This window comes from Echeneis naucrates, chromosome 15 (assembly GCF_900963305.1).
Source record: "Echeneis naucrates chromosome 15, fEcheNa1.1, whole genome shotgun sequence".
NCBI lineage: Eukaryota > Metazoa > Chordata > Actinopteri > Carangiformes > Echeneidae > Echeneis > Echeneis naucrates.
Window position 1 is genome coordinate 1,088,534 of NC_042525.1, and position 11,234 is coordinate 1,099,767.

Below are 11,234 nucleotides of genomic sequence, written 5' to 3' on the forward strand. Positions count from 1 at the left end.
AAGTCAACTGGATTTTTACAGAAAATAAGAAAAGGTTTGTGACGCAGCATAGCCGTCAAAAGTTTAGTTTGAGGTGGAAAGAAACGTGTGTTAAAATGTTCAACTTCACAACAGGACTGAACTTTGCAGGTTTATTTTGACAAAATGCCCTTTTTAAATGGGTTGGCTGCGTCTCTTTGGCAGCTCCATGACGTTGCCCATCAGTCCATGACATCTGTCGGCCATCTTGTATTTGGAGACAGCGGTGGAGCTAATTAAAAAAGGATGAGGGAGTCACTCATTTCCTGTTGCTCTCTGGAAATTTGGGATTCAGACTTTGGATGGTGGGGATGTTGTCGTTTAGAACCAGGCCTCCATCCAAAGACCAGGTTCAGGTTTTGTTCTTTCTGAACGCTGCACCTCGCATGACTTCACCTCCATCATTACTTTCATGTAAACCAAAGAAACGCCTGGGGGGGTGATTCACCTCTGACCTCTCACAGGAGGACAGAGATAAACACAAGGGGGGAGCTGACTAAGCTTCAGTGCCTTTTAATGACAGCCCTGGTTTGGGTAGAATAGCAGCAGCCTTCCTGCAGAGAGTTGATGAGATTCGGCCTCATCAGGCCGGAAAGGAAGTGGAAGCTTCGGCGGCTGCGTTTCCTCCCCGTTCGTCTGGACGAATGTGGAAATGGCCTTAACATACGATGAGCCCACGGGACGGAGAATAACGGCCTCAGAAGTGATTCACTGCAGGAAGTGGCCCTGAAAGAGCCCGCCGCTGCTCGAGAGGTGCCGGCTGGATTCAGTTTGAAAACGTTTTGAGACGTGATGTCGCGATCAAATGTAATTCATTCCTTTCACAGAATAATCCACTAAAACAAAACACCATTCACATGCTATTCTCTGGTTGTTTTTCCTGTCAGCCTCTTTAATCAGGCCAATAAAAACAAAGACGGACAACAGCTCAACGGCAGAAAGGAGGCGAGGCTTTTTTAGCTGGCGTGGATTTGAAAAGCGCAGTCATGCGGCGGAACGTGAAATAAGCCTCCCATTCTTTCCAAAAAGAAGTCCCAACAGTCCGAGTGGACTCTGCAGACCCCTGAAAAAGGGTTTTCCTCCAGTAATGCAAAAAAATTTCAGGAATCAGGGGGAAGATGCCCTTTTAGTGTGAGAACGGAGGGGAGACGCCTTCACGGGCGGCTGACTGCGCTTTGACAGGAACAAAAAAAGGCCCAACAGATAGAGGTACCTCAATGAGCGCTCAGTTAATCTGCAAGGTCATTAGGATACTTTCAGACACTCATTAGCATCATTCTCATGAACTTAGATGGAGCGGGCAAAAACAGAAAGGGAAAGGGAAATATTGGGGGGTCAGGGGTGGACGGGGGGGTTCGACATTTGGAGTCACCGCAGTCATTCAGTCGTAATGAGGCGCTCGCGGTAGGACCAAAGCTAAAAAAAAAAAAAAGGTTGCCCCGGCGCTCAACTCTTCCTGTCTCATCGCCAACATCGACCGTTTGGTCGGCGGCAGGTCGATTCATCTCTAATGGAAAGTAATTAACAAGATGGAGCCGAATTCACAGTGTGTGTGTTTTCTATCTTTATCTGATCAGGAGTTCTGCTCATTAGTGATGAAAAATCAGCTCCAAATATCTGATAATAAACTCAGAAACATGCAGCTCTGATTGGCTGTGACATCACCCACGGAGCCAATAGGAGCGCCCGACGTAGAGACGTGACTCCAGAATGGACGGATAAACAGAATTTTAATTTTAACATGAATTCCTGTAAAGTTAAAGCTTAAAAAAGGACGATGTGTGTGAAATGAGCGTCAGCAGCTTTAGCTGCGTTGGTGAAGGTGTCACAGGTTTTCCTTTCAGTTGTCATGGTGCTCTGCACATTTAGAATAGCCTTGGGCTGCCCCCCCCCACTGATAAGCTCTGTGAGTTTGTTGTGGGTGATTCTCCTTTTTTTCTCGTTTGTTATTTGTTATTTTATTTATTTTTGTTTGTTTCTGGTTGAATGTGTAACCGTACCTGTCGTCACACGCGATCAGCCATTCAGCTGTCAGTCAGCTGAACGTGCTGGTATGAAGGAGCTTCAGGGCGCCACAGAAAACGCTCCTTTTTATTTTAAAGGTTCATCTTTTTCAGAATAAATAAGATGTGAGAATAACAGACACGATTTATAAAATTATCTGATATTATCTGTTGCTGGACAAATTTTTTTATTCCCTGTTCTCCATTTATTCTAATGAAATGAAAAACAAGTGTGATGAACTCAGCAGGAGCTGATCGGGGCTTTCTGATATCTGAACCAGCTGACCCTCAAACTTGACTTCATGATTATTTTATTTATTTTGTGTGTGTGGAAAGCACTTTGGTCCACTAGGTGTTTTTTTAATGTGCTCTGTAAATAAAATAAAATGGATTGGAGTTGTCTCGAGATTCATTCAAGTTTAAGTTTAGTTAATAAAAATGTTCATTAAGGACACTTTCAGAAACCTTTTTGATGAAGTGTTTATTTGGCAGATCATTAAAGAACTTAAAAAGTCTTGGAGAAATATAATATTCTGGAAATATAATTGTTTGATATTTATATTTAATAAATCTGAAATATACAAAAGATTTTGTTAAAATTGACAAATAATGTATTCCACTTTTTGATGAATCGGCTTAAACGTGATGTTTATTTGTTTGATTATTTGAACAGCTTCATTAATTATTTTAGATGTTTTAAAATCTGAATGAAGCCAGATTCTGGACTGATCCGGGATCAGGACCGGGTTTATCTGGGCTGCTGTCCGCAGTGCTGAGGCTGAGTCCCAAATCCAGACCGGTCCGATCCGGATCGGGTCAGACCTCATGGGGTAAATAAAAGGCCCATAAAAAACATCTAATTATTCTGTTTAGTAAATAAAAGATCAGATTACATTTGTTTGGTTAGAAATAGACTGGGGGGGGGGGCGACACCTCAGGTAACAGAAGACGTCACACTGTCGTCAGAGCAGCCGCCATCATGGATCCGGATCAGCTCAGTCACAGCAACAATAAAACTTATTTATCCTTTTTTCAGTCAGGATTAATAAAAAGAGACCGTAAAAATAAAATACATCACTTTACTCAGATTTAGTTTCATTTGTGAAGTTTGTCCTGCAGCAAAACAACAACCACAGTTTGGCCCCAGTGCTGGCTGAGAGGGGGTGGAGGAGCTGATGGTGGGGGGGGCTGATGGTGGAGGGTGGAGGAGCTGATGGTGGGGGGGTGATGGTGGAGGGTGGAGGAGCTGATGGTGGGGGGGGGCTGATGGTGGAGGGTGGAGGGTTTGTTGGTGGGGGGTGGAGGAGCTGATGGTGGGGGGGGCTGATGGTGGAGGGTGGAGGAGCTGATGGTGGGGGGGTGATGGTGGAGGGTGGAGGAGCTGATGGTGGGGGGGGCTGATGGTGGAGGGTGGAGGGTTTGTTGGTGGGGGGTGGAGGAGCTGATGGTGGGGGGGGCTGATGGTGGAGGGTGGAGGGTGGAGGAGCTGACTGTGGGGGGGTGGAGGAGCTGATGGTGGGGCTGGAGGGGCTGATGGTGGGGGGTGGAGGGTTTGTTGGTGGGGGGTGGAGGAGCTGACTGTGGGGGGGTGGAGGAGCTGATGGTGGGGGGTGGAGGGTTTGTTGGTGGGGGGTGGAGGAGCTGATGGTGGGGGGTGGAGGGTTTGTTGGTGGGGGGTGGAGGAGCTGATGGTAGGGGGTGGAGGAGCTGATGGTGGGGGGTGGAGGAGCTGACTGTGGGGGGTAGAGGAGCTGTTGGTGGAGGGTGGAGGAGCTGACTGTGGGGGGTGGAGGAGCTGATGGTGGGGGGGTGGAGGAGCTGATGGTGGAGGGTGGAGGAGCTGATGGTGGGGGGGTGGAGGAGCTGATGGTGGAGGGTGGAGGAGCTGACTGTGAGGGGTGGAGAGTTTGTTGGTGGGGGGTGGAGAGTTTGTTGGTGGGGGGTGGAGGAGCTGATGGTGGGAGGTGGAGGAGCTGATGGTGGAGGGTGGAGGGTTTGTTGGTGGGGGGTGGAGGAGCTGATGGTGGGGGGGTGGAGGAGCTGATGGTGGAGGGTGGAGGAGCTGATGGTGGGGGGTGGAGGAGCTGATGGTGGAGGGTGGAGGGTTTGTTGGTGGGGGTGGAGGAGCTGATGGTGGGGGGTGGAGGAGCTGATGGTGGGGGGTGGAGGGTTGTTGGTGGGGGGTGGAGGAGCTGATGGTGGGGGGTGGAGGGTTTGTTGGTGGGGGTGGAGGAGCTGATGGTGGGGGGTGGAGGAGCTGATGGTGGGGGGTGGAGGGTTTGTTGGTGGGGGGTGGAGGAGCTGATGGTGGGGGGTGGAGGGGTGACTCCCTTTGAAACAAACCTGCCCACAGTGACGATTTGCGGCCATTCAGCCGCTGACGGGCCGTGATGCTGCTCCGTCTGTGGATACCTGAGATGAGGCTTCAGAGCTTTAAAACGAAAGGCTGCAGGACAGACTCACACAGACTCACACAGACTCACACAGACACACACAGACACACAAACACACACAGACTCACACAGTCTGTGATGCCCATCAGGCTGCTCTTTCTGGTTGAGCGGCTGATAAAATGTATTCTGAATATTCAGTTCATTTTCATTTAAATTAGATTTATTTTACTTCGTTTGTTTTTAAGACAAACAAACAGGAAAAATTGGGAATTAAAGCTGAACAGCTGGATTTTTTCGGTAATTTTTCTTTTTTCTAACAATGATTTGGGATGATTCGTGGTGGTCTGTGTTCAGATGGCTCTTCTTGTCCCGCCTCAGGGTCTCCGTCATGGATGTGACGCTGCAGGGAATCGACCCCGCGGCTCTCAGAGCTCTGCTGTTCGGCTGCGTGTCTCTGCTCCTGTCCCTCCACGTGTGGCGGTGGATCCGGCTCCGGCCCGGGTCCCGGTCCCGGTCGGCCCCCGGCCCGCCCGGTCCCTTCGCCTGGCCGGTCATCGGTAACGCGGCGCAGATGGGCGGCGCGCCGCACCTGTACTTTGCGCGCTTGGCGCAGAAATACGGCAACGTGTTCCAGATCCGGCTCGGATCCCGGACCGTGGTGGTCCTGAACGGGGACTCCATCAAGCAGGCTCTGATAAAACAGGGACTGGACTTCGCCGGCAGGCCGGACTTCACCTCCTTCCAGTACGTGTCCAACGGGGACAGCCTCGCCTTCGGAACCATCACCGACTGGTGGAAGATCCACCGCAAAGTGGTCTACTCCACCGTGAGGATGTTCTCCACCGGGAACCCGCAGACCAAGAGGACCTTCGAGGGCCACGTCCTGAGTGAGATCCAGGAGCTGCTGCAGGTCTTCGTGGACAAAAGCGCGCAGCTGCGCTTCTTCCAGCCGCTCACCTACCTGGTCGTCTCCACCGCCAACATCATGAGCGCGCTCTGCTTCGGCAGGAGGTACAGCTACGAGGACGAGGAGTTCCGGCAGGTGGTGGGCCGGAACGACCAGTTCACCCAGACCGTGGGGGCCGGCAGCATCGTGGACGTGATGCCCTGGCTGCAGTACTTCCCCAACCCCATCAAGACCATCTTCGAGAACTTCAAGGAGCTCAACCGGGAGTTCAATCAGTTCATCCGGGACAAAGTGACCGAACACCGGAAGACCATCCAGTCCAGCAGCATCAGGGACATGACCGACGCTTTCATAGTGTCCCTGGACCAGCAGAGAGACAAATCCGGACTCTCCCTGGGGAAGGACTACGTGTCCCCCACCATGGGGGACATTTTTGGAGCCAGTCAAGACACACTGTCGACTGCAGAGCAGTGGATCGTGCTGATCCTGGTCAAGTAAGCAGCTTCTTCTCATCATGTTTGTCAAGTTCAAGTTAAATGTCAGCAAATAAATCAGGCAGATAAAAATCTGATTGATTATAAATGAGACTGAAAAAAATTCAGCCTGATTGTAAATCAGACATAAAAATCAGGCTGATTATAAATCAGACAGTAAATAAATCAGACGTAAAAATCAGGCTGATTATAAATCAGACGTAAAAATCAGGCTGTTAATAAATCAGACAGATAAAAATCTGATTGATTATAAATGAGACTGAAAAAAAATCAGCCTGATTGTAAATCGGACATAAAAATCAGGCTGATTATAAATCAGACGTAAAAATCAGGCTGTTAATAAATCAAACAGGTAAAAATCTGTGATTATAAATCAGACAGATAAAAATCAGGCTGGTAATAAATCAGATGTAAAAATCAGGCTGGTAATAAATCAGACAGATAAAAATCTGATTGATTATAAATGAGACTGAAAAAAATTCAGCCTGATTATAAATCAGACATAAAAATCAGGCTGATTAAAAATCAGGCTGTTAATAAATCAAACAGGTAAAAATCTGTGATTATAAATCAGACATAAAAATCAGGCTGTGAATAAATCAAACAGGTAAAAATCTGTGATTATAAATCAGACAGATAAAAATCAGGCTGATTATAAATCAGTCATAAAAATCAGGCTGATTATAAATCAGACGTAAAAATCAGGCTGTTAATAAATCAGACAGATAAAAATCTGATTGATTATAAATGAGACTGAAAAAAATTCAGCCTGATTATAAATCAGACAGATAAAAATCTGATTGATTATAAATGAGACTGAAAAAAATTCAGTCTGATTATAAATCAGACATAAAAATCAGGCTGATTACAAATCAGTAATAAAAATCAGGCTGATTATAAATAAGTCAAAAAAATCTGTGATTATAAATCAGACAGATAAAAATCTGTGATTATAAATCAGACAGTAAATAAATCAGACATAAAAATCAGGCTGATTACAAATCAGTAATAAAAATCAGGCTGATTATAAATAAGTCAAAAAAATCTGTGATTATAAATCAGACAGATAAAAATCTGTGATTATAAATCAGACATAAAAATCAGGCTGATTACAAATCACACTGCGTCTTCAGGCTGAAGGAGGGTCAGTGACAGAAAACTGTCTGCTCAGCATTTCACCCAAAGCAGCAGAATCTCTGCCAGATTTGACTCAAACTAGTTTTCAAAATTTGTTGAATTGTTCAAGCTGTCAGCCGAGCTGCTGGTTGAGGGGTGAGACCGAACACGGCCGCCTCCATCCTCCTTAAACGTGCTCACCTGTTGTTACAGGTATCCGGAGGTGCAGCGGCGCCTCCAGCAGGAGGTGGACAAAGTGGTGGACCGCGGCCGCCTGCCGTCCATCCAGGACCAGCCCAGGCTCCCGTACGTCATGGCCTTCATCTACGAGATCATGCGCTTCACCAGCTTCGTCCCCCTCACCATCCCCCACTGCACCACCGCCGACACCTCCATCATGGGCTACACCGTGCCGAAGGACACCGTCATCTTCATCAACCAGTGGTCCATCAACCACGACCCGGCCTTGTGGTCCCACCCGGAGACTTTTGACCCTGAGCGTTTCCTGGACCAGGACGGAGTGCTGAACAAGGACCTGACCAGCAGCGTGCTCATCTTCTCGCTGGGGAAGCGGCGCTGCGTCGGCGAGGAGCTCTCCAAGCTGCAGCTCTTCCTCTTCGTGGCCGTCCTGGCCCACCAGTGTCACATCACCGCAGACCCGGACCGGCCGCCCAGTCTGGAGTACCTCTATGGCCTGACGCTCAAACCTCAAGCCTTCTTCATATCGGTGTCTCTGCGAGACCGAGACGGAGCCTCCAGACCGGAGACTGATGAGGAGGCCAGAGTCGAGTCCACATCAGACCAGTAGAGAAAAAACTCATCGCGAAAAAAATGAAGGCTGAATCACAAACAGACTCAAATTAAAGCTCCGGATTTTGGACTGACTATATTTATAAGCTGAAATCTCTGAACTCAGCAGACTCACTGATCGCACACTGACTCACATTTAAGTATTAACATGCAAACAAACTTCATCTCCTGCTCCTCAACCAGACCAACACAGGCCGGACACCGAGACCGGACCAGGCTGGACACCAAGACCAGAACAGGCGGGACACCAAGTCAAGAACAGGCGGGACACCAAGACCGGACCAGGCGGGACACCGAGACCAGAACAGGCGGGACACCAAGACAAGAACAGGCGGGACACCAAGACCGGACCAGGCGGGACACTGAGACCAGAACAGGCGGGACACCGAGACCAGACCAGGCGGGACACCAAGACAATAACAGGCGGGACACCAAGACAAGAACAGGCCGGACACCAAGACCGGACCAGGCGGGACACCAAGACAAGAACAGGCGGGACACCAAGACCGGACCAGGTGGGACACGGAGACCAGAACAGGCCGGACACCGAGACCAGAAAAGGCCGGACACCAAGACCAGAACAGGCGGGACACCAGTCTCAGGACTCATGAGCTTGAACAGCTGTTGTAACAAAACTTTCAGCTTATTAGGACAAATTATTGTGTTATTGTTGTCGTGCTCTGTCACTGATATCTATATATATGAATACACACAATACAACACAAGTTGACATATTTCATATATATGTGTTTGTGTAAAAAAGAAGTCCTTTAGCTCAAAATTTTATTTCCTGTTTTTCCTGATAAATGTTCCAAACTCTTTTTAATGCCACAACAGGAACTCTAAAAATCAATAAGCTCCTGGATTCCTTCAGTCCTGATGTGTTGTTGGTCAATCGTGAGTCCGCATTAAGGCCAACTGAACTATTTGAACACTTTCACCTGCTCTGAGCCGTGAAGGTGGTGAACTGCTGTCCGAACAGATGAATTTTAGCTCAGCGTTATTTTGCCTTTGTCGTCAACAGATGTGCTGATAAAGGCACACATTTGTAGGATGTGGAAAAGGCTTTCTAACCCACTGATGCCAGTAACCAAATGATCATATTTACAGATGGATTCGTGTATTTGGGTCTGTATTTATTTATTTTTTGCTGTCTCACACTAATGCACTGACTGTAACGTCTTGGATTTGAGCATATGTTGATTTCTGACTTCTGAAATATTTTAATTGAGGTTAATAAATGAACTGAACATACATATGTGATTATTTCTGCCTTAAATGGAGCTGATATGCTGATAAATTGAATAAATTGAGATATGAGATAAAACATAAATCAGGATGATCCAATCTGTGATGGGGGGCGGGGGTCAACAAATACCTCAAATCCAAACAGTTTCTTTACCTCAGTTGCTTCTTGTATAGAATTTCTATCTTGGATGAGTGGACGTCGCTCTGGAGTTACAGGACTTTAAGCTTTTGATCCAAATTACTGAGTGTTACTTCAACCCGCTTGCCTGAAAGACGTTTTTAATGTTGTCCTTTTTAATAAAGACACTTTAACAAGTCTAGTTTTCCTCTGATGTGTTCAAACTGGTCGAAACTCAACTGATATATTTACATTTCATCATCTGAAATAAAAGTAAAAATGCAGCAAAGTCACATGGACACGAGCAGCAGGACCTGAAGTCTGGACTGTGATCTCTGTGAGTTCTGAGAGCTTTCTATCAGAACCAGCAGGAACTCCTTCAGTAGCTCTTCTGTTGCATCAGGCCATCGCTGACCTTTGACCCCTGACCCTGCGGTGCGGTAACCGGGTAATAATGTTGTCTTGTGCTCTGATTTGCGTCGCTGATGTTTAAACAGTATTTTGGATCGATGCGGCAGAAACGGCTGAAGATTTGACAGCAGTGTGATTCTGCATCCAACGAAGAGCCAATTAACATTCAGCCCCACCGCAAACAGAAAAATATTCAACGAGGTCTTGGCTTGTTTCCCGGTCAGGTGGGAACAAAAGGGAAGTGTTTGGGAGATCCCTTTCCCTGCACGCCGTTTTTATCTCACCCTGCCAGAACATCCTGTTCTCGATCAGCGGGGAGACTTTCAGCCAGCCAGCCAGACAACTTTTTGGAGTGCGTGACAAATTCAGATAAAACTACAGCAGATGATTACTGATACGGCCGCCTCCACGCTCCCTTTCTGCCTTTTTACTAACACAGTACTAAGACTGGAGAGTGAGGTCATGTGTGGCCACGTCCCAGCTGTGATGGGAAGAAAAACAACATGAAGCCATCAAGAGTCCAGAGAGAGACTGATGCTGTCTCCTCCATGAATTACACCATTCTGCACAATTTCTGATCCACGTGTGTCCTGCTGAGTGTCACAGGATTTTAATGTTTTCATTTACATCTAACAACGTCTGAGTGAATTTTTATTTTTAAATGATGTTTACCATCACTGACGGAGCAGTGCTGTCAAAAAATAACTATTCAGAAAACTGCAGCCATGAACACGGTAAACATAAATATAAACATTACAGTCACATGTTGAGGCGCACACCAAAAAAAAAAAAAAAAAGCTGTGGTGGAACAAGCCTGCTGGGAAAGATCAAATATTGCATGAAGAAGTGGTAAGACATATCTTATGTCACTGCAGCTTAGACCTGTCAAGGCTGCATTAGCCAGATTAGAGTCAATCTCTCCATTTAAGCCTGAATCCTGAACTGGCTGCCGATAAAGCACGTAGGCAGACACACACACACAGAAGCACTCCAGGAGCAGGAGTTGTGTAACTTGGACATATCTGAGCCTCGGCTGTGAATGGAGGGATGTGAGGGGATCTGAATGAAAGTTGTCAAGATGTTGGCTCCTCTGTGCTGACAGGAGCGAGAACAAGCTGTGAAATGTCAGCACAGGAGCGGATGTCAACACCATTTCACCGTTACAGTCAGTCATTTGGCGCTTTTACCCAAAGAGACTGAAAATGAAGGAGTCCTATCAGGAGCTTCCCAAAGACAGAAGGACGCTCCTGCTCTGAGAGACTGCAGGAGCTGCTTCATCAGACCTGAACGCTTGGCAGACTATGGAGGGCGTCGCCATCTGACCTGAATTCAGAACGCTGCAGCACCATTAGATGGAATCCCACTCTGGATGCTGCCTGCACGTTTCCTTCATATTGAAGAAGAAAGCAGATGAGTGTCAGCAGGAGGCCAATAAAATTCCCTCCTGACTGTGTAAACAAACACCTGTGCTCATCAGGTCGGCCCTGGCCCTGACGAGACATCGGCCTGAATCGGATCCAGGAACTAATTCCCAATCGGCCCGTCACAAAATGTTCAGTGTGGAGAAAAAGGAACGAATGGCTTTTAAAACTACAGAAGCCTGCTGAGACTTCTACTGTTAGTTTTGGATCAAGATCAATTTAGTTTCAAACAACATAAAAAAAAAAATACCGTTAAATTTAACAAGAACTTCATCTTACATAAACTACTCTAACG

General features: G+C 47.2%; 1 protein-coding gene across 2 annotated transcripts; it reads left to right on the forward strand.

Moving 5' to 3' along the window:
• The first annotated feature begins 4,408 nt into the window (after positions 1–4,408).
• cyp1b1 (cytochrome P450, family 1, subfamily B, polypeptide 1) lies at positions 4,409–8,995 on the forward strand. 2 transcript variants are annotated; one of them, XM_029521025.1, is made up of 3 exons: positions 4,409–4,711; positions 4,793–5,815; positions 7,145–8,995. In XM_029521025.1, the coding sequence occupies exons 2-3, from the start codon at positions 4,803–4,805 to the stop codon at positions 7,737–7,739; spliced, it is 1,608 nt and encodes a 535-aa protein (XP_029376885.1). In that variant the 5' UTR covers positions 4,409–4,711; positions 4,793–4,802; the 3' UTR covers positions 7,740–8,995. The 2 variants fall into 2 exon arrangements, with proteins under 2 accessions (XP_029376885.1, XP_029376884.1); XM_029521024.1 differs by having other exon boundaries at positions 4,409–5,815.
• Positions 8,996–11,234: the final 2,239 nt, after the last annotated feature.

What these genes read in the sequence shown, in the direction of transcription:
- cyp1b1 (XM_029521024.1), top strand. Translation starts at nt 4,734, where the DNA reads ATGATTTGGGATGATTCGTGGTGGTCTGTGTTCAGATGGCTCTTCTTG. An exon ending in ATCGTGCTGATCCTGGTCAA is followed by an intron (nt 5,816 to 7,144) that starts GTAAGCAGCTTC and finishes CTGTTGTTACAG; the next exon opens with GTATCCGGAGGTGCAGCGGC.